This window comes from Pimephales promelas, chromosome 3 (genome assembly GCF_988280905.1).
Source record: "Pimephales promelas chromosome 3, fPimPro1.hap1.1, whole genome shotgun sequence".
Lineage (NCBI taxonomy): Eukaryota > Metazoa > Chordata > Actinopteri > Cypriniformes > Leuciscidae > Pimephales > Pimephales promelas.
Genome location: NC_142771.1, coordinates 10894006 through 10916093, shown reverse-complemented (window position 1 = coordinate 10916093; position 22088 = coordinate 10894006). Strand labels below are relative to the sequence as shown.

The 22088-nt window shown below is 36.8% G+C and overlaps 3 protein-coding genes across 7 annotated transcripts in view; 1 reads left to right on the top strand and 2 right to left on the bottom strand.

Moving 5' to 3' along the window:
* Positions 1-5672: 5672 nt before the first annotated feature.
* On the bottom strand, positions 5673-11685 carry gid4 (GID complex subunit 4 homolog). Its single transcript, XM_039675263.2, has 6 exons — positions 11312-11685; positions 10534-10593; positions 9941-10048; positions 9761-9862; positions 9243-9373; positions 5673-9060 (listed from the first exon to the last, which is right to left on the bottom strand). The coding sequence occupies exons 1-6, from the start codon at positions 11498-11500 to the stop codon at positions 8997-8999; spliced, it is 654 nt and encodes a 217-aa protein (XP_039531197.1). The 5' UTR covers positions 11501-11685; the 3' UTR covers positions 5673-8996.
* Positions 11686-12709: 1024 nt separating this feature from the next.
* Positions 12710-20587, bottom strand: drc3 (dynein regulatory complex subunit 3). The gene is made up of 12 exons (XM_039675260.2): positions 20132-20587; positions 18410-18526; positions 18161-18327; positions 17927-18073; positions 16798-16917; positions 16499-16611; positions 13854-14028; positions 13634-13765; positions 13482-13552; positions 13286-13409; positions 13015-13146; positions 12710-12873 (listed from the first exon to the last, which is right to left on the bottom strand). Exons 1-12 carry the CDS (start codon positions 20406-20408, stop codon positions 12775-12777), a joined length of 1674 nt encoding a protein of 557 aa, XP_039531194.2. The 5' UTR covers positions 20409-20587; the 3' UTR covers positions 12710-12774.
* tom1l2a (target of myb1 like 2 membrane trafficking protein a) overlaps positions 14335-22088 on the top strand; it is a 56805-nt gene continuing 49051 nt past the window's right edge. For 4 of the 5 annotated variants that reach the window (XM_039675267.2, XM_039675265.2, XM_039675264.2 and 1 more), the window contains exon 1: positions 20964-21064. In XM_039675267.2, the coding sequence (XP_039531201.1) occupies positions 21013-21064 (52 nt within the window). In that variant the 5' untranslated portion in view covers positions 20964-21012. Of the gene's footprint in view, positions 14898-20963; positions 21065-22088 lie in introns of those variants that run through there. The other variant, XM_089128207.1, reaches the window with a different exon arrangement.

The following is a 22088-nucleotide window of genomic DNA, read 5'->3' as shown; positions in this document are numbered from 1 at the left end:
CATGACAATAAAATTACTTTTAACACCACCTACTGTGGCCTTTTTACCCTAAACTGATCATATTTTTTAAAAGTAAATTCAGTAAAAAAAAAAAAAGGATTTCTCTAAGTAAATAAAAGTAAATTAGGTAATCAACCCTCACTGGTCTCGGTCTCGACTCGGACTCGACCGTCTCTGGTCTCGGACTCGACTCTCTATGGACTCGGTCTTGACTCGGACTCGACTCTCTCTGGTCTCGGTGTCGACTCGGACTCGAGTGAGGTGGTCTCGACTACAACACTGGTATTTGCATGTAATATAATTCCAGACGTTGCCTTGTGTTTTAGTTTTTTCAAATGCCAGCGCTAGCTTTATTGCCACTAGGCTATATCAGTTATGCTATTTTGTATCTACGACAAATTGAATTTTGTATGCTAATGTTGTAAATGTATTTTTCATGTATGTATGTTTTATGAGGTTATTTTCGATTTGATCAAGAACGTAAACTTGCCTTTGAAAACTTGTTTGAGTATGACATTAGTAGCCAGTCAGTTGCTATTGTTGCCAGTCAGATGCTATTGTGTTAAACGTGTATAAATTTAGAAAATGAAGCAAATTATCATTCAGAAACGTTTATTAAGAGCCGTGTGTGGTGAGGTTCTGTTTGACTCTCTTCATCGCGGCTTTCTCTGTCTGATTCTGGGTTATACTGTTACTGCAGTTCGACGCAATTTTTTTTTAATATAAATATAAAAAAAAAATTGCGTCGAACTGCAGTAACAGTATAACCCAGAATCAGACAGAGAAAGCCGCGATGAAGAGAGTCAAACAGAACCTCACCACACACGGCTCTTGTAAAGTAAATTTACATCTGGACCGGAGCTCATGACGTTCCCATTTCGCCCGTAAAGGTAATGGGCGTTAACTTTCCGGACAATGTAAGCGACAGTTTAGCCAATCACAACACACCGGTCCAAACTAACCAATCTGAGCCCACTACGTGTTTCTGAGGGGGTGGTTTCATAGACTCAGGAAGTCAACCGCTCGTTCCAGGACAGAGGAGAGCGCGGCTGACAATAAACGTGAAGTTTATGAAAAATAAGACTTTTTAAAAACGAAAAATACATGTTATATTGCACCCCATAAACACAATCATGCAAAGAAAAAAAGCAGTCAACCGTGTCGCTTGGTCACGGGGCTTGCAGAAGCGGGGGCTCACTGCCCGGCAAGTTTAAAAGCTGTAGCTTATTACAAATCATCGTCGCCAGAAAAGTCCAAAAACGTGACCGCAGATTACAACCTGCAAAGTCCTGCTTTCTTCTCGACAGGTAAGTAAATGTTACAGTCTTAATTACAAGATCTTTTTCATCGTTTGGTTGTGTACTTTATTATATAGATAGATGAACATTTATAGTTAAAAGTTGATGATGATAAAATGCATGTAGTTCAGAAAATATAACGAATAAAGAATGCAACTACTTATTACAACAGTTCATGTTTAATCTATCACAGCAACACCTCCCCTTTGACTTTCAGACCAGCCTCATGTTTTATAAATGGACACATTTAAAGTAATGTAATCGTCTTGTTTTAGCCAGGTTTCTGTCAAACACAGCACAGCCATCAGTATCATATCATTAACAGGCGAAGTGCTTTTGAAGAAAGCGATACCTGTTTTTTATTTGTTGAACATCAATTACATTTTTCCCCTAAATGTGTTTGGGAGTTTTTGGTATTTCTTCATAGAGACATATGGTAAGGGCAATTAAAGGCAAATATGATGTATTTATGAAATAACTACAAAATAGAGTTACAGCTAGAGCTATATATATTTTTTTTTAAAAATTGCTTGTTTTTTATTTTTATTTTTTTAATTTAATTTAATGGTTCTTTTATTTTAAGAAATTAAAAGGTTCTCCTTAATATCTTAGTTTTAGTTAATGATAATGCTTTATGGAGGGGGTTGCAGGGAGGGATCACACAGTTCATTGACGGGAATACATGCAAATCCTCATCTTCAGTGATTATAGGACTGTATTTCTCAACATCCCAGCAATGTCCTGGCACAAAGCAAGGCCTCTGTGGGGTGTTGCATTCAGACATCTGAAAGATGCATCACTTACAGGTTTTCATTTTTTCATTACACTGACATCACATCACTCAAGCATAATGCACAAAGTGCACGTGTTTAACATTATTATGTTACCTATTGTAACTTGATGTCTTCCTTTAGGGAAGATAAATATTAACTGGCCGCTTCCTTCCTGTTGTGAATCATATGAATCGCTCTTGTCTTCAAAGAATAATTAAAAGATTTGCCAGTTTTATTTCCTTTTTGACGTCAGAAGAACATTGAGAAACATGCCTTGGGAAATATTTTTTTTGGTCATTTTCCTGTAGGATTGTCGTTAGCCACATGATATAATTTAGTGATAAAAATGCTGGTGTAAGTTATAGGTAATAAACTATTGGGACAATAGGCACGTCACCAACTTAACAATGCGGGGAAAAGCACACTTCAGTTTTAATTCCTGCTATATATTTATACAGTCTGTATACATATATATTCATAAGTTGCTAAGGGAAGGTCAGTAAGATTTTTTATTTATTTATTTTTTTATTTTTTAAGAGTAAGCCTATTCTGCAGTGCAAAGATGCTTCAAATTGATCAAAACTGACAGTAAATACATTCATAATGTTACAAACCATTTTTATTTCAAGTAAATGCTGTTTTTTGATCTTTCTACACTTTCCACAAAAAATAGTAAGCAGCATAACTAGGGTTGGGTATCGTTTGAATTTGAACGATTCTGATTCCGATTCCTTGTTTCGATTCCGGTTCCTAGCGATTCTCGTTTCCGATTCTTTTAAGAGGCAGGGTCAAAAAAGTTAAGCTAACCAACGGCCTTTCTGAAGAAAATAATCATTTCTGAAGGAAATACTCCTTCTGTAAAAATACACAAATTTTGCATTTTGCCGAGATTTCGTTATTTTTAGAAAAGTGAAGCCACACTTTGGACCGCCGACGTAAGCTACTCATGTTCGACTCGCGTGGTTATGCCAACATTTCCGGTAGACGCTTCTTCATTGGTGTTGTTCAGCGGTTTCTTCTTCCGCTCGGCGGACTGTGAATATCGAAACTAGGAATCGAAACTTTAACTTTTGAACGATTCCGGGAAAAACGAAAAGTTAGTCTCGGTTCCAATCGATACTCGATTCTCGATACCCAACCCTAAGCATAACTGTTTTCAACATTGGCACAAATGTTTCTTGAGCATCAAATCATGATTTCTGAAAGATTATGTGACACTGTAGACTGGGGCAATGACGTGTCAAAATTCGCTCTATTCTGTTTTGACTGAACTCAAGGTAATATATTTATAATCAAAAGCAAAACTGTATTTTGTCATAGCAGAGGACCATTTGATGAAATCAACTAGGCATAATGAGATTGTTTAATAATGTGGCGCACAACTGTTTAAAGGAGTATTTCACTTTAAAAAAACAAAAACAAAAAAACTTTTGCTGATAATTTACTCACCCCCATGTCATCCAAAATATCCATGTCAATCTTTCTTCAGTCGAAAAGAAATTAAGGTTTTTGATGAAAACATTCCAGGATTTTCTCCATATAATGTAATTTACTGGCAACCAAATGGTTCAAGGTCCAAAAGACAGTTTCAGTTCAAACTGTTCAAAGGCCTTTAAACGATTCCAGGTGATGAATAAGGGTCTTATCAAGCAAAACGATTGCTCATTTAAAGAAAATTAACAAAGTTTCAGTTTTATAAGCTCAAATGGTCGCCTTGCTCTGTTCTGTGATGCACGTTCATGACTCTCCTGTTCGAACTCGTTCATCAAAATGAATGAGTCTTTTTTCGTGTCATTTGGTTCATTCAACGAACAAATTGACTCGGGAAAGGATTCGTTCATTTTGATGAACGAGTTCGAACTGGAGTCAAAACGCGCATCACAGAACAGAGCAAGGCGACCATTTGAGCTTATAAAACTAAAACTTTGTTAATTTTTTTTTAAAATGAGCAATCGTTTTGCTTGATAAGACCCTTATTCATCGTCTGGAATCGTTTAAAGGGTTAGTTCACCCAAAAATGAAAATTAAGTCATTAATTACTCACCCCCATGCTGTTCCAACCCCGTAAGACCTTCGTTCATCTTCGGAACACAAATAAAGATATTTTTGATTTAATCTGAGAGCTGGATCAGTCCTACATAGACTGCCTAAGGGACTGGCTCTTGACGGCCCATAAAGTCATTAAAGAAAAGGTTTAAATATTCCATGTGCCTACAGCGGCTCAATTATAATTTTATCAAGCGACGAGACTACTTTTTGTGCGAAAAAAACATAAATAACGACTTTATTCGACTATTCCATTACTTCCTTATGGGCGCATGCGCGAGAACTGAGACGAGGACGTTCTCATTCGTCTACTTCTTGTTACCGGCTGCTCACCGCTTAGGAGTATTACCGTCCCCTACCGTATAAGATGATGATCCATATATAAGGCGCTCCGGATTATAAGGAAAACTGTCGTTTTTTGAGAAGATTAAAGGCTTTTAAGTGCACCTTATAGTGCAGAAAATACGCAAATTGAAAAGCGTATGTACAGCGCGCATCTTCCTCTGCTTGTAAACAGAAAGTTTTGCGCTTCCAGCTATATCAGCACATCATCTTATACGGTAGGGGGCGGTAAAACTCCTAAGCGGAGCAGCCGGTAACAAGAAGTAGACGAATGAGAACGTCCTCGTCTCAGTTCTCGCGCATGCGCCCATAAGGAAGTAATGGAATAGTGGAAAAAAGTCGTTATTTATGTTTTTTTCGCACAAAAAGTAGTCTCGTCGCTTGATAAACTTATAATTGAGCCGCTGTAGGCACATGGAATATTTAAACCTTTTCTTTAATGACTTTATGGGCCGTCAAGAGCCAGTCCCTTAGGCAGTCTATGTAGGACTGATCGAGCTCTCAGATTCAATCAAAAATATCTTTATTTGTGTTCTGAAGATGAACGAAGGTCTTACGGGGTTGGAACAGCATGGGGGTGAGTAATTAATGACTTAATTTTCATTTTTGGGTGAACTAACCCTTTAAAGCCCTTTGAACAGTTTGAACTGGAACTGTCTTTTGGACCTTGAACCGTTTGGTTACCATCTTGGATGACATGGGGGTGAGTAAATTATCAGCAAACTTTTTTTTTTTTTAAAGTGAACTTTTCCTTTAAATGTGTATTGCTGCCGGATGTGGCGTTTGCTCTCAATTTTAGTGTAGTATATGCATTAGAGATGATACTACGCCATCTAGTGGTTGGAAGAGCTTCTTACATTTCCTAAATGTAGCCTACATCCAAGTGTATTAGAACGTTATAAAATCATTGTTCATGTTCTGTTTGCCACACCTTTCAGAATTCCCATCCATACACAATTCAAAGTAAAGGTTCTTTATTGACATTGATGGTTCCTTGAAGGACCTTCCGCATCCATGGCTCCACTAAAGGTTCTTTATGGTGTAAAACATGTTCCTCACAAAAACAAACAAACAAAAGATGGTTCTGTTCACTGAAAGGTGGTTCAATAGCATCACTGCAAAACCAACCAATCAAATAAGAACGCTTTCAGGACCTTCATTTTGAAGAGATTGATTTTTGTATCCAGTGCTCCCATAAAGACCAACTCGCATCTGTGTTCAATAGTCTTTATTTTCTTATCCTTTTGTGGCAATAAAATGATCACTCATAATTGTAGAGAGTGTGTACACCACGGCACTATTATGTACATCTGTATTGTAACAGCATGTGCAGTGGCCTTTCTTAGCATTTATTTAAATAAATCTTGACCTTCAGGCTGCGGATTGTTAGGTGCAACAATCAAAACATCCCACATATTCAGAAACATCTTTCCGAAGCCATGTATAGTACAAAATAAATCAAATAGGACAAAAAAAAAAAAAAAAGACAAGTCAAATTTACTCCGTGTGTTTTAGGTATTTTGCATGGAAAATAATAAGCATTAGTAACAGGGCATGTGTGATTATGAGACAATAAGTTCTGTATCATCTTGCTTTGTGTGTACAGTCTGACGTCTGAACACAGCTAGGATGAAATGTGTGAACCTGTTGTTAAATTCTCACTAGTCTACCATTAAAAAGGAGGTTTTGGCAGATGAGGTACAGCACTCTTTCATTTCAAACGCCTCAAACACTTTCATAAAACCTGAACATTTTCTCTCTGTACAGAGGTTAAATTAATGCTTATAAAAGTGGTTTCATAGACAAATCTCTGACTTTTAAGGCAAAGGGTTGGACTAAAGCTTAAATGGATATATCATAAATGTTTCTCCCAGACTTCCGACACCTCACGAAAGGTTCCTCAAAGCCTCAGCCGTTTCATCTTGTGCGTTGCTAGACGACTCGAGGCTGATGGGTAGTTTAAAAGAACAGTGTCCATCTTTTGGACTGTTTGCTTTATAAAATCTTCCTGAGCCCTCTGATATAAACACTTGCTTTTATCCATCATGATATCATGGCGTTCACACTGGTGCGAATATCAATCAACACTCGCTGAGCTGTGAATATTAAAGTGAACAAAGTGATAAGATACTTGCATGGAAGCTTGTTTCTGCTATTTAATTAAAAATATGTAAAAAGGTAAAATTGCGACTTTTTAAAATCACACAATTCTGACTTGATTTCTCAATTCCAAGTTAGGGTTATAGTTAGGGTTAGGGTTATATACATGACAATTCTGAGCTTACATCTCTGGCTTTTTTTTTTCTTTTAAATCGGGACTCTGAGTTTTCATCTCGCAATTCTGAGTTTTTATTTTTACTGGAATTTTGAGTTTACATCTCGCAATTTTGACCTTTTTTTATAAATTGGAATTCTGAGTTTACAGATTTTTTCCAGAACTGGAATTCTGAGTTTACAGATTTTTTCCAGAACTGGAATTCTGAGTTTACAGATTTCTTTCCAGAACTGGAATTCTGAGTTTACAGATTTCTTTACAGAACTGGAATTCTGAGTTTACAAATTTCTTTACAGAACTGGAATTCTGAGTTTACAGATTTCTTTCCAGAACTGGAATTCTGAGTTTACAGATTTCTTTCCAGAACTGGAATTCTGAGTTTACAGATTTTTTCCAGAACTGGAATTCTGAGTTTACAGATTTCTTTCCAGAACTGGAATTCTGAGTTTACAGATTTCTTTCCAGAACTGGAATTCTGAGTTTACAGATTTCTTTACAGAACTGGAATTCTGAGTTTACAGATTTCTTTACAGAACTGGAATTCTGAGTTTACAGATTTCTTTCCAGAACTGGAATTCTGAGTTTACAGATTTCTTTCCAGAACTGGAATTCTGAGTTTACAGATTTCTTTACAGAACTGGAATTCTGAGTTTACAAATTTCTTTACAGAACTGGAATTCTGAGTTTACAGATTTCTTTCCAGAACTGGAATTCTGAGTTTACAGATTTCTTTCCAGAACTGGAATTCTGAGTTTACAGATTTTTTCCAGAACTGGAATTCTGAGTTTACAGATTTCTTTCCAGAACTGGAATTCTGAGTTTACAGATTTCTTTCCAGAACTGGAATTCTGAGTTTACAGATTTCTTTACAGAACTGGAATTCTGAGTTTACAGATTTCTTTACAGAACTGGAATTCTGAGTTTACAAATTTCTTTCCAGAACTGGAATTTTGAGTTTACAAATTTCTTTCCAGAATTGGAATTCTGAATTCACAGATTTTTTCCAGAACTGGAATTCTGAGTTTACAGATTTTTTTTTCAGAACTGGAATTCTGAGTTTATAGATTTTTTTTCCAGAACTGGGATTCTGAATTTACAGATTTTTTTTCCAGAACTGGAATTCTGAATTTACATATTTTTTTCCAGAACTGGATTTCTGAATTCCCAGATTTTTTCCAGAACTGGAATTCTGAATTCACAGACTTTTTCCAGAACTGGAATTCTGAATTCACAGACTTTTTCCAGAACTGGAATTCTGAATTTAGATTTCTGATTTCTTCAGTTTAGATATCTCAATTCTGACTTTTATTTTTAAAACTAGAATTCTAAGTTTAAATCAATTCAAGACACATACACAGAACTGAGAGAAATAAGTCGGAATTATTTTAAATGATTAAAAATGAATTACCTAAACAATTACCCATTTATTTGTGTTATTCTGTGGCAAAAACAAGCCTCCATATACTTGAGATTCTTACAAGCTGAGATTTTTCAGGTTGCATAGCAAAACAAGGAGTGTAACACTACCAACAGATTTTTTTTTTGTTTGCAGCTCTACAAATAGCTTTACCACCATGGGATAATATATGCGTCTTTCCATAACACCCAACTCCATTTCATCTCATAATAAAAAATATATCACACGTAGAAGCGAAAGACCCAGCTGCTATATACGTGACTTTTGATGATACACCTTACATTAATAAGAAACGTCCGAGGGCCGAGCGAGCCGCAGACAATAGCAATCATATCGCACAGGGAATCTTCCATACGTCTGTATACACTGTCCTGATCACAGTCTTTTCATACACAATGATTAAAAATAAATTAAAACAAATGTCAAAAATTTCTAGATTGACCATGCTGTTTTATGAAATAACAAGGCAAAAAAAAAAAAACACACACAAAAAAAAAAAAAAAAATCACAATTGGCTCTTCCATCCTGAAAAACTGTTCTTAATCCCCAAACCTTACGGATAAAATTGGTTTTCTAAGATGATCGGAGGACAGAAGCATTAAAAACTCAAAAACAAAAGAAAACCCAAAACGCTAACACTGTTGCGAATCCCCGAATCCCTTGCTTGATCGGCCTGCGTGCGGTCTCCTGAAAGAGTCACCGGTACCTCCGTCTTATTCTTTCGCTGAGGGGAGAGGACAGCCGAGTCCTGGCGTGTTCATTAGACAGTCCCTCTCTCTCTCTCTCGCTCGCTCGCTCGTGTCCACTGTAGATTCACCCTCTTGTGTGACGCGAGGACTTCAGTGTCACCGAAACTCATAGATGGGTGCGCTGTGTTCAGGGACGTGTGTGAGGTTCAGAGACTGATACCTGATCATGAGAACGTGACAAAGAAAAATTGGGTTCTTTGGGACTAGGCGATATATTCAGAATATTTACGTTTAATATTAATATACACTGATGTAACACACACACATACTGTGTATGTATATATAAAATTCATGTTGACTACAGTATACACCCTCACACACTCATCTTTATTTGATATATACCATTCAGAGCTTCTGTGGTAGTAGTAGCCCTCTATGGTGGCGGTAGACTTCTGGAAACAGATGTAGTAGAAGCCAGCGAAGGAAGCGCCGCTGATGTCTTTGATCGTGTGATCTGGAACTAGGAACTGCTCCTGAACCAAACAAACAACATTTTTACACTAGTAAACAGTAATGTTGTGAAATTTGATTACAATTTAAAATCACTTTTATCTAGTGTAATTTATTCCTGTGATCAAAGCTGGATTTTCAGATTACTCCAGTTTTCAGTGTCACATGATCCTTCAGAAATCACTCTAATATGATTATTATATTAAACATATCTTTCTCATTATTATCAATGTTAAACAGTTATATTTTTGAGGAAACTGTGCAACTTTGCAGGATTCTTTGACGAATAGACAGTTCAAAAGAACAGCATTTATATGAAACAATATAATATAATACTGAAAAGAATTCATTTCTTTTAAAACTGAAACAAAGTCTTACTGCCCGGTAGTGTGTATGGTTTCATACCGTACCTTCCACCGCATGAAGACGTAATCACTGTTCTTTAGTTCTTCATAGTCGAAATCATCTGAATTAAAGCTTTTTGCGTACTGATAAAATGCCTGAAACTTCCCCTGAGAAAAAAGAAAAACATATTTAGAGTCATGATGCATAATGATTCATAATAAACACAACGAATCTATATTTGTTACCCAGTGTTTTCGGTCGACATCCTCATCCGCATCCCATTTCCTGGTTAAAAAAGGCCGTTTCTTGCTTATGATCTCGCCGGCGAAGAAAGTGGTGAGAGTGGGGTATTCCTGCGGAGAAACAGAGCAGGCTGAGGACACTTCCCGTCGGTGAGCTATAACGTGGTCTGACTCAATATGTACTTCTGATATAGTCACACACATATTTCTGGCCATATGAAATGAATCTGTGAAAGCGCAATATAAATGCAATCATTTCCCATTTATATGTTTTAATCACGCTTTTAAGAAATTTCAGGAAAAATTAGCCAATCAATAATGTGCCGATCAATTAAGTGTGTTATGCTTCTTAAAGTGGACTGGATAAAATCATAAGGTTAAATATTTCAGTGTGTGTCAGAGTCCAAATCTATTGTGCTCCCAGTAAACAACACCACAAAAGCGGAATCTCCATTCAGACAAACAGCAAGAGTGCTTATGATTGTCATGCTGCCATAAACTGTTAGAAGATCAACAGCTACTAAAGCTGCAGGTCACACTGACAGTGCGAATCGAGAAGTAGACGCGTGTCCGCATTGACCACGAGCCCGTCTCACCTCTGTCAGACCTTTGATCTTGAGATATCCACACAGGTACGAGTCCTCCATGGTCACATGCTGTGGGTCAGAAGCAACGGGTTTAATAAAATAATCACTAATGATGAACTTGGCACGAGAACAGATCTGCTAATGTGGGTCAGTTCATAACATACAGTTCAAAATACTAATCTGGACTCAAACATGAAGACACGATTCTCTCTGGATGCCCTACTTAAAAATGGGTAACGGATCCATTGCGATTATATCTCCACATTCACTGACATGCACTATTACACAATGATCAATGTAATCACATTAGTAAACTACCTTGACAGCCTTTTTGGACATAGTAGGCTGGCTACATAACATCATTTCAGTTTCATACTCTCACCTAAACTGCATGTAGGCAGCCTACTATGTAGATTTTCGTGTCTAAAATAGCTGACAAACTGGTAGCCAGCATATTATTTTTGAGCTCACAACGTAAAGCGTCCAACCTAGACAGCATTTTTGGACTCGAAAGCTACATTGTAGGTTCATACCTTCAAACAAACAGTATGTTTGGGTTTGAAAGTTTCAAACCAAGTGAGTGAGCAGCACCCTATTTAGACAGCATTTTTGGACTCTAAACCTACCTAGTAGGATGGCTGCCAACAAACACAAACAAACAAACAGCATTTTTGGGCTTCATAGTTCCACCACCTATCGTTAGCGTTACCCAGACAGCAGTCATTTGAATGCCTAGGTAGGCAGCTCACTTCTCACTGAGCATATCCACGGAGAGCGAAGTGTTTACCTGCAGAACCACCTCGACATCATAGGAGTTTCCTTTGCTTTTCTGGTGGCCGCGGAACTGGGAGCCGCTGTAGAGCAGAGAGGTGTTGACGCCGGGCTGATGGGTATTGATCGGCGGGGGCGGAACGAGAGAGGCCGAGGCCATGCAGGCCAACGACGAGCCCTGACAGGAGTCGGTGCGGACCGGCATGTTTGATCGCTTCTGCGGGGAAGTCCCCGAACACAACCAGCTGAGCGTCGCTTATCCGAGACCTGGGAAGAGAAGAACACGCGACACTGACAGCGCAGTGCGTGAGTTTCGGAGTTTCTCCCGCAGGACGCGCGGATGAGTCCCTCAGAGCAGAATGAAGGCGCTCAACAGCGAGTCATGTGATCCAGCATGGTGTTCTCTGATTGGATGACGAACATCAGGGAACAATGACGCTGGGTGCTCATTGGCTACTCTGGAAAAGGCATGATGGGATTTGGCGTTTTATTGCAAGAAAACGGTACTGTAGAAATGTGGGGAATCGTTAATGTTGTGACAGCTGTTTCTAAACATTGAATTTGCAAATAAAACCTGTTTAACGTAGCCTATATATATATATACACACACACAATTTAAAACAAATTTAACATTTGAAATTATACATAAAACACATATTTGGTAGAAATGATTGTGTTAGCTATGATAACTTGTAATGACTTGCAATATATATATATAGACCATTTCACAAGATGTAAACAACACTGGTCCAGAAGCACTTCCTGTTTCAGTTTGTAACTGTTTTCTTTATTTCACATGTAAAGAAAACATCTTAAAGATGTTTGTTTAACTTTTTGATTCAGTTTTAAATGTTCTGTTGGTTGTATCTTATCCCAGCTTTTATGTAGTGTTAAAAAACTGAAACAGGAAGTGCTTTTGGACCAGTGTTGTTTACATCTTGTGAAATGGTCTATATATATATATATATATATATATATATATATATATTAGACATTACAATATATATAATTACATTGCAATATTAATATACATTAAATTACAATATTAATTAATATATACAATATTAATATATATATATATATAAAAACTTTATTTCTAAATTATATATAACTTTTTTTTTTAAATTGTATATAACTGCCCACACCCCATTTGAGAAATGCCCGTTATTATGTAATGTGCAGCTCTCTCTCTCTCTGCCAACAAATGGAATTGCTGCAGCGCCTTTACTCGCCTGTAGATGGAAGCATTGCATAAAGTACAAAAACAAATCCTACAACATTATTGTAAACCTGACGATCTCAAAGTGTAATAAACAAAACAAAGTTAATACAGCTGCATACTTATCAACATAACAACAAAATGAGCAAAACGTGTTTATTATGCATACATACATAGCTATATATATATATATATATATATATATATATATATATATATATATTAGATCTGACAAGAGAAACATTTTAATTGTCCTCAGATCATGATGTCATGTCCTCCAGCTCATTCTTTACAAAACTAATGTAGTTTCGGATCTCTGAGATGCGCTTGCGATTCCTCTCCACCTCATTATTGTGTATCTATTAACACAAACAAAAAAGATTGACATTTTAATTAATAGTATTTCTGATACTGGACAGCTGCAACGTGATATATAATGTAATGTAAAATTATTGTGAAGGAGTCTAAAGTTCAGAGGAAGTGTGTTCAAAATCATGTACCGATTTCAGCAGACCGCTCATCCAGCTTTTGATCCGTGTCAGTAGCTCATCCTCCCTGTTATCAATCTTCAGCAGGTGGGTGTCATGAGAAGCATTGACTGCATTGGTCACTGTGTCTTTATCTACCAAGAGCTACAGGGCAGAAAATGAGGACGAAGGATCAGTCAGTGCTAAAATAAGTGTCTGGCATGTAGTTACGATGGCTTTTGACTTCTTAATTATTCATGACTGTACACAAATTAAGTGATCATGAAGACAGTTTTCCACCAACCATTGCCAAATCATCCGGTATTTCCTCCTCTATCTCGTTTTTCACCACCTTCTCCAGTGTTTCCAAGGCGATCTCAAGCTGTTGCTCATGATGCTGGTTCTCCAGGTTTCGGCACAGTGCGAATGTGTGTCAGAGTTAAAGAAGCCTTACCCTTAAAATAAAAGCATTTTGTTTTGCTTGGTTGGATAAAGGATATATCCCTTGGACATATTCAATGAATCCTCCAACCATGTCTGAGATGTTCCTCTCAAAGTCTTTGAAGATGTCCTTTAAGAAAAAAAAAAGATAAAAAGTTGAAACTTCCATTCGCTCCGTAATTGATATTGCATTAGGTCTTTTTATTCTGACCTCCAGTTGGTCCACCAGCTGCAGTTCAAGACTCATGAGGGTTTCAGAGAACTGGTCAGCCTGTTCGTGGCAGGAAGTGATGTGAGCTTCGAGAAGCTTGGTGTCTGCGATCTGTTGCATTTCCACAGTCTTCTGCAATAGAACAGGATTTAATAGTGAGCATTTTGATGTGTTCATCTGGTGAGAAACAGGTTGTCTGGTTTTCCTTGAAGAAACCAACCTGCCTCCTGGAGTTTTCAAAGTCAGCTAATGTTTGTGCGGCTTTGCGCTGACTTTCAGCCACTGCCTCGTGGGAACAGGTAAAAAAGGAGTCCACCTCAGCCGTTCTCCCAGCAAGCTGAGCCAAACCCGCATCAAATATCTGCACACATAGAGCTTCCATTTTGCTCTTAAATGTAAATGGATTGTCAAGGTAAATGAATTATTTTTAACAGCTGCACTCTTAAAGAGGCCTTTTTACAGTCTTGATGTTGCTTTTGAGGTCAGGTTTTCAAGCTTGAATGTTTTAAAGGGGTGGTAAAATGACATTTTCACAAGATGTTAAATAAGTCTCTGATGTCACCAGAGTGTGTGTGTGAAGTTTTAGCACAAAATTCCCCACAGATATTTTTATATAGCATGATAAATTAGTCACGTTTTGAGGGTTGCAAAAAACGCACAGTTTTGTGCCTGGCCCTTTAAATGCAAATGAGCTGTTGTGTGTGTGTGTGTTAGCAGCTACGATTTTCTCACACAGACACACTAAAATGACAAAAACTGACAGAAACTCCCTATCAAAGATGGAGAGACTCAAGAAGAAGTCACAACATGTAGAATACAACAGCTATATCGGAATGGTCTTCCATTGCGATTTCCCATCTAAATATGTTTAGTGAAAGGTAAAACTTCCGAAATCTCTGTGTAAACAATGAGTGACGTAGACGCGCAATCGATCACTTCCAGCGCATGCGCAGACAAAAGCGCCCGTGCCGTCAGATCAGTTGGACATGGCCGTGTTTCACGAGGTAAAAACGATATAAATACTGTTCGTTTTCTCACACAAACCGCTCGTTTCGTGTCTTAGGCCATTGATGTGTACTTACATTTACGAGTCATTAAATCGTGTTTAATTTTGACTTATCTGTGCATGCTCTTTGAGGTGAACCGAGGGAGGACCCCCTTAACCTCCAGTGTATGACTGATAGACGACAACGGTTTGACCGAAAAATATCAAAATTGAAAATACTGTGGAAACAAAGACACCTACATCTTGGATGCCCTTGAGGTAAGCTAAAACATATCAAAAATTAATTTTAAAGTGAACTATCCCTTTAACATGTAATTGGTTTAATTGTAAAATGTTTTATATATATATATATGTATATATATATTTTTTAAAGTATGTATTTTTACACATGTGATTAAATACATATTTTAAATATTATTAAGATTAATTAATAAGAAAAAAAGTAGATCGGCTCATGAGCTGCCTAAAGATTCCCATCCCTACTGTACAATTGCTTGTCTTTGTCGACTAATACAGAAGGTAAAGAACTTAAAAAGTAATCGCATATTAAACCGCAATCGCAATATTGGTTTAAAAAAATCGCAATTAGATTATTTTCCATAATCGTTCAGCCCTAATTTATACTTGCATGTAGCACGCGGACCCTTCGTCGTACCCTAACGTGCACCTCTCCAAAAATGTAAAAACGTGTCAATTCAACGCGTACGCAAGCGCTGTGATTGGTCCGCTATAACCACTCCCTCGGGTTTCACATGCTCCCTCTGCAGGTGTAATTGCGCGTCAACACTGAAAACGACGCAGAAGTATAAATGAAAACGCGTAGTCTGTAGCGTAGAGGATACGGCGTAGGTCCGACGCAGAAGTATAAATCAGCCTTAAAGGGTTAGTTCACCCAAAAATGAAAATTAAGTCATTAATTACTCACCCCCATGCTGTACCAACCCCGTAAGACCTTCGTTCATCTTCGGAACACAAATAAAGATATTTTTGATTGAATCTGAGAGCTGGATCACTCTTCCATAGACAGCCTGAGGGTCTGCCTCTTGACGGCCCAGAAAGTCATTAAAAGAAAAGGTTTAAATATTCCATGTGCCTACAGTGGCTCAACTATAACTTTATCAAGCGACGAGACTACTTTTTGTGCGAAAAAAAAAAACGTAAATAACGACTTTATTCGACTTTCCATTACTTCCTTATGGGCGCATGCGCGAGAACTGAGACGAGACCGTTCTTCTTCGACTACTTTTTGTTACCGGCTGCTCACCGCTTAGGAGTTTTACCGCCCCCTACCGTATAAGATGACGTACTGATATAGCCGGAGGCGCAAAACGTTCTGTTTACAAGCAGTACGTCATCTTATACGGTAGGGGGCGGTAAAACTCCTAAGCGGTGAGCAGCCGGTAACAAAAAGTAGTCGAAGAAGAACGGTCTCGTCTCAGTTCTCGCGCATGCGCCCATAAGGAAGTAATGGAAAGTCGAATAAAGTCGTTATTTACGTTTTTTTTTTCGCACAAAAAGTAGTCTCGTCGCTTGATAAACTTATAGTTGAGCCACTGTAGGCACATGGAATATTTAAACCTTTTCTTTTAATGACTTTCTGGGCCGTCAAGAGGCAGTCCCTCAGGCTGTCTATGGAAGACTGATCCAGCCCTCAGATTCAATCAAAAATATCTTTATTTGTGTTCCGAAGATGAACGAAGGTCTTACGGGGTTGGTACAGCATGGGGGTGAGTAATTAATGACTTAATTTTCATTTTTGGGTGAACTAACCCTTTAACTCAAGAATAACTCCCTTGTGAATGACTTTGCCTTGTAACTTGTACCAGATTTGTTTATTTTGCCATTCATAACAAGGATATATCTCCAGCAATGCTTCCATTCCGGGGAGGAGAGCCAGTTTCTCTGCATCCGGATCCTCAGCAAACATGCTGTCGAAAAGTTGAGCTCCATTCAAGAACTCCACGAATGCGTCCTGTGAAAGAAGGACGCAATATTTATTCACCACTCTCAAGAGTATATATTTAGTTTGTGTGTCCAGTCGAAAAAAGAATTTAATACAGTGCCGCGTTTCAAACACTGTAGTGTAAATCTGACTTGTTAAACCCCGATCAGTGGTCTTGTTCTGGAATGAGATGAATGGTGTGGTGATGATGGTCACCTTGTGTAGTTGAAGCTCCTCGTTGCTGATCTTCTGAGCCTCAATTGCCTTCTGCTCCTGGGACTCATTCTGTTTCACGTCTTCCAAAGCAAAGTGATACTTCACCAAACCAGATTCACGCTTTATATGTAGGCGCAAAAAATATGAATTATGAACAGAACATTAGGACAAATGTTGCGTGTTTAAATGTATTGTAAGAGTAATTCGAATCTCATATATTTGACAAAACCCGTACGCAGATAAAACATGAATGCAGAGTTTAATGAGAGTTTAATAATGAGAGTAATGAGAATTTACTTTCGTGAATGTTTCTGAAGTAGCCTAAACTTTAAAAAAGTGCTCTTTGCAATAATGTAAAATAAAAACTAGCACATTTTATTGGTCATGCTTTAAATAAGTGCACTTATTTTGATGTGTTGACTAACATTTTAAAGCTCATGTAAAGTACTTGATTATAATTTAATCTGTCATGTGTTATTCAATATATTCTAATATTTTTAATATTTTAAATTGCAACCTCATGATTATAAGTGTGAAATTACAAATATATTTAAATGCATTTTTCAATAGAAATTACATTAAAGTGTATTTTAGTTTTCTCGCGGTAAAATTTTCATTTAATTTAGATTAATTTTTGATTTAAATTTTCATTTAAGAGTCACAAAGCATTGCATTTAGTTTGCACTTAAAGGGAAAGTTAAGTTAAGTGTTACAAGAGGTAAAAACGATAGAAATACTGTTCGTTTTCTCACACAAACCGCTCGTTTCGTGTCTTAGGCCATCAATGTGTACTTACATTTACGAGTCATTAAATCATGTTTAATTTGGACTTCTCTGTGCATGCTCTTTGAGGTGGTGACCATAGACCTGCATTATATGACTGACAGACAAGAACGGTTTGACCGAAAAATATCAAAATTGAAAATACTGTGGAAACAGACACCTACATCTTGGATGCCCTTGTGGTAAGCTAAAACATATCAAAAATTATTTTCAAAGTGAACTATCCCTAAGTGAAGTGTTTTCTTCTAAAGTGTAATATTTCCATAATATGTACTAGTGTATTAGTGCACTTCAGTGGTCAGCTGAAAAACAATTATATGAGAAGTGATATTAATGTCTCACTAACCGTTTGTTCATCCAGCAGTCTGTAGTCCAGATAGACCAAGTCAGGTAGAAATGCCGCCACAAATATCTTAAAGTTCTCTTCATCACAGATGGGATTTCCCGCAAGGTTGAGAGTGCGTAAATTCTTAAACTTTCTGAGGTACAGCACCTGCAGGGTTGGTTATGGTTTCATTTCCATCCTTCTGGGAGCCCACATGTTTCTAAAAATGTATCAACTAAAATATAGTTGGCTTACATTATCCAGTTGAGCAATGGCATTGTTTCCAATAGAGAGGATGTGCAGGTTCTGCAGCGTATCTAGATTTTCAATGACAGAAATGCGGTTGTTGAACAAACTCAAGTCCTGAAGTTTCACAAGAGAGTCCAGTCCTTCGATCACGTCAATGTTATTGAATGACAGGTCTGAGGAATATAAGAATTCTGGTTTAGTATTTGGAGACACTCCGGATATATTTTTGATATCAGTCGGACAGTCTGAACTCACCCAGCCAGATCAGATTAGTGAGGTTTTCCAACCCTTCAATCCTCTCAATAACATTATTATTCAGCTGAAGTTTTGTTAGAGAGGTGAAATGCCACAGGTGGTAAATCTTTAGGATGTCTGCAAAAAAAACCAAAAAAAAAACCGTCATCAATATTATATTAATTATATTTTTTCAAAAAAATAAATAAATATATCCTTTTTTTGTACAATGAACTGTGAATGAAATTCTACCAATCATCAAAAATTAATGAAATTAAAATCCTGTCATTAATTACTCACCTTCATGTCGTTCAAAACCGTTCATGTTCGAAACACAAATGAAGACCTTTTTAAATGAAATCTGAGAACTTTCTGTCCCCCCATAGACAGCTATGCAACTACCACTTAAATGGGATTGTAAAAGTAATCCATATGAATTGAGTGGTTTTGTCCAAATTTATAAAGTGACAATCACTTTATATGATGAACAGAAGTAATTTAGACTTTTTTCACATATTATTATAAACATTGATCAGTGAACTGAAGTTCAAACTGCTGCGTAACAAGAGAATGAACCTCATTGGTTCTTGCTGAAGCTCAAACATGCTGCGTAACACGAGAATGACATTTGTTTTCGCACGTCAAGAGAACAAGCTTGAGCTTCAGTTTACCACAACTGATATGCGAGTTAATAAATGTTTATATGTGAATAAAAGCCTCAATTAAATCTGTTCATCATGTGGATCGTGACTCATTAGAAAATTTGGACTAAACTGCTCAGTTTAGTTTTACAATCTCTTTATGAACTTTTTAAAGTGTCAAAGTGGTAGGCCTTGTTGCATCACTCATCACTCATATTTCATCCAAAAGATTTCTGCTTCGAACATGAACAAAACTCTTACAGGTTTGGAACGACATGAGTGTGAGTAGCCTCCATGATAACAGAATTTTAATTATTGCGTGAACTATCCTTTTAACACCGAGGGTGAGGGGGGGGATGTGTTTCATACGGAGGCGTATTGCATTCACTTGAAGAAAAAAAAATCTACTCTGTTTTTCTGAATTAACGAGTTAATTTTTCATGAGAAAAAAAAATTTCTCTGTTTTTCTGAATTAATGAGTTAATTTTTCATGAGAAAAAAAGTTTTTGCTCTGTTTTTCTGAATTAATGAGTTAATTTTTCATGAGAAAAAAATATATTTTGCTCTGTTTTTCTGAATTAATGAGTTAATTTTTCATGGATTTTTTTTTGCTCTGTTTTTCTGAATTAACGAGTTAATTTTTCATGGAATTTTTTTGCTCTGTTTTTCTGAATTAACGAGTTAATTCAGAAAAAACAGAGCAAAACCTTTTTTTCTCACGAAAAATTAACTCATTAATTCAGAAAAACAGAGGAAAAAATATTTTTTCATGAAAAATTAACTCATTAATTCAGAAACACAGAGAAATTTTTTTTCTCATGAAAAATTAACTCATTAATTCAGAAAAACAGAGTAGATTTTTCTTTCTTCAAGTGAATGCAATACGCCTCCGTAGTTTCACTGTATTTATCATAGATATCTGGTATTTGCATGAAATAATTTCTAAAAATGAATTAAGTGGCTTTCACTTTTTCAATACTTCAAAATATATTCTTATTATTCTCTTGATTTCGGGGTAAAATATGCCCCCATGAAAGTTTTCATGACATTTACCCTGAATAATAATAAAACAAAACAAAAAATTATGAATTTAATCACTTACTCCTGAAGTCCAACCGCAGCTGAAACACCTCCTCGTACTGGATGCCCTCTTTCTTGGCTATTTTTCCAGCTTGCCCTTGAGGTCCCTGTTCAACAATTGCTTGTTGTAGCATCTCATCATCGATTACTTTGGGTTCATCCTGTTTCCAGCTCATTTTCCAGCGCTTCTGACGACTGGACCCGTTTATTACTGCAGTAACGGTGATAAGCAGTGCAATAACGCAGCACCCAGTGCATAGAAAACAATTGCTTATCTTATTTTGCAGATCTGTCACCATAAAACCAGTCAAAACACTGCATCAGTCACCTGTTTCAAATGCTATTACTAAAAGCCGTTAGTTTATTTGACAACAGACCTGCCTGGAAATATATCACTGAAGTAGACGTCTGCTGGACGCCAACACTGTTGCTCAGCAACCACAGACTACCGCCACCAACTTCCGGAGTTTTCCGTAGCTTATAGAAATTAAAATACATTTTAGTAATAATACTCAGCCATGTAACGTTAATGACATTCTTCGAGTATTTAATTTGTGTCCATGAAATGGAAAAAAAATTAAAAGACATTTGGCAATTTTGAAGAAAGAGCGAAATATTCCACGTTTAACGTTACTAAAATTCCTCCACTATTGCTAAACTAAATTTTCATAATATCCATAAATTCATGCTTTTATAACGTAGTTTACATACGTTTTTGCAAATTAAAAGTAGTTTGTAAAGGAACTCTGCCGTGTTAAGACTTTACCCATGATTGACAGCTTCCTCGGTCAATAGATGAAAAGTTCCGCTTGTTTAAACCAATCAGACGGCTCACTGGGCGGAGCTTAGGCGAACTGTCCGTCAGTCTCTCACCACCGGAGGAGGATTGTTGTTGTCATCAAGATGGAGTTCTTGTTAGGGAATCCGTACAGCACTCCCGTTGGCCAGTGCATTGGTGAGTTAGCGGCTTACTGTTCTTTAATGAAACATGTTTTAATAACAGTTAATGGACCATGTTCGTCCATTGTTTGTTTTAAAATGCTTGAAATGTGTGTAGTATCCTACAGGAGCGTGAACAGTCATCACTATTAGCTACATTAGATGATGTGCTGCTGCTAGCCAGGCTTTTTAATTCGTTAGAAACGCAAATATGTTAACTTACTAATAAACTCTTATCATTTGTATCTATAATTTAAAATCCATAAGTGAGTTAGAGTAAGTGTCTCGTCAGCAGATCTTCACTCTGACTGAGTGTGAAGGAAGTCTCACTGGCTTCAATCAGAGCAGCATCTAACATTTACAAACTCAGTCTATATGGAGATATCACTTATCTCTCCTTATATATATATTATATATATCGATTACTCTCAATCATGTAATACTTTGCTCAGTACATCATTATAACAAACAATCTGTTACATTCGTGTTTTATGAATATGCAAAACAGATATACTGTTTAAATGAAAAATAAATGACAAAATGCCAATATCCAGGCCACCAAATTAAGACACCTTTTTTTTTAGTATATCATTTTTACCATGTTAATAATTGCATTTCTTTCATAGTATTTATCACAGTAAAACTGTTTATGTGTCTACTGCACTTTCAGACATACTTTACTGGCAATTTTAGACAAGTTTTACAATTCAATTGTACTGTAAAGAAGAAGTAGAAAGCTTGGTTTTTATAGTGTACAGTTTTGGAAAACACAAAAATGACAGTAAACACACAATATCATACTGTTTTTCTACAGTCCGTATGGTTTGAATAGATTATACTGTGAAGTTTTTTGATTCTTGTTGGTTTTATCTGTGCTGCTGAACTTATTTCTGCTTCACTTTTAACAGTTTGTGTTGTTGGTTTATGGTCAGAGTATGTTCTGTATTAATATTATTATTGAGTCATCATTACATGTCAACTCAACCAGAGGTACGTTTTCATTAGAAAGACAAACATAAATAGTGACGAAAGACTAAATA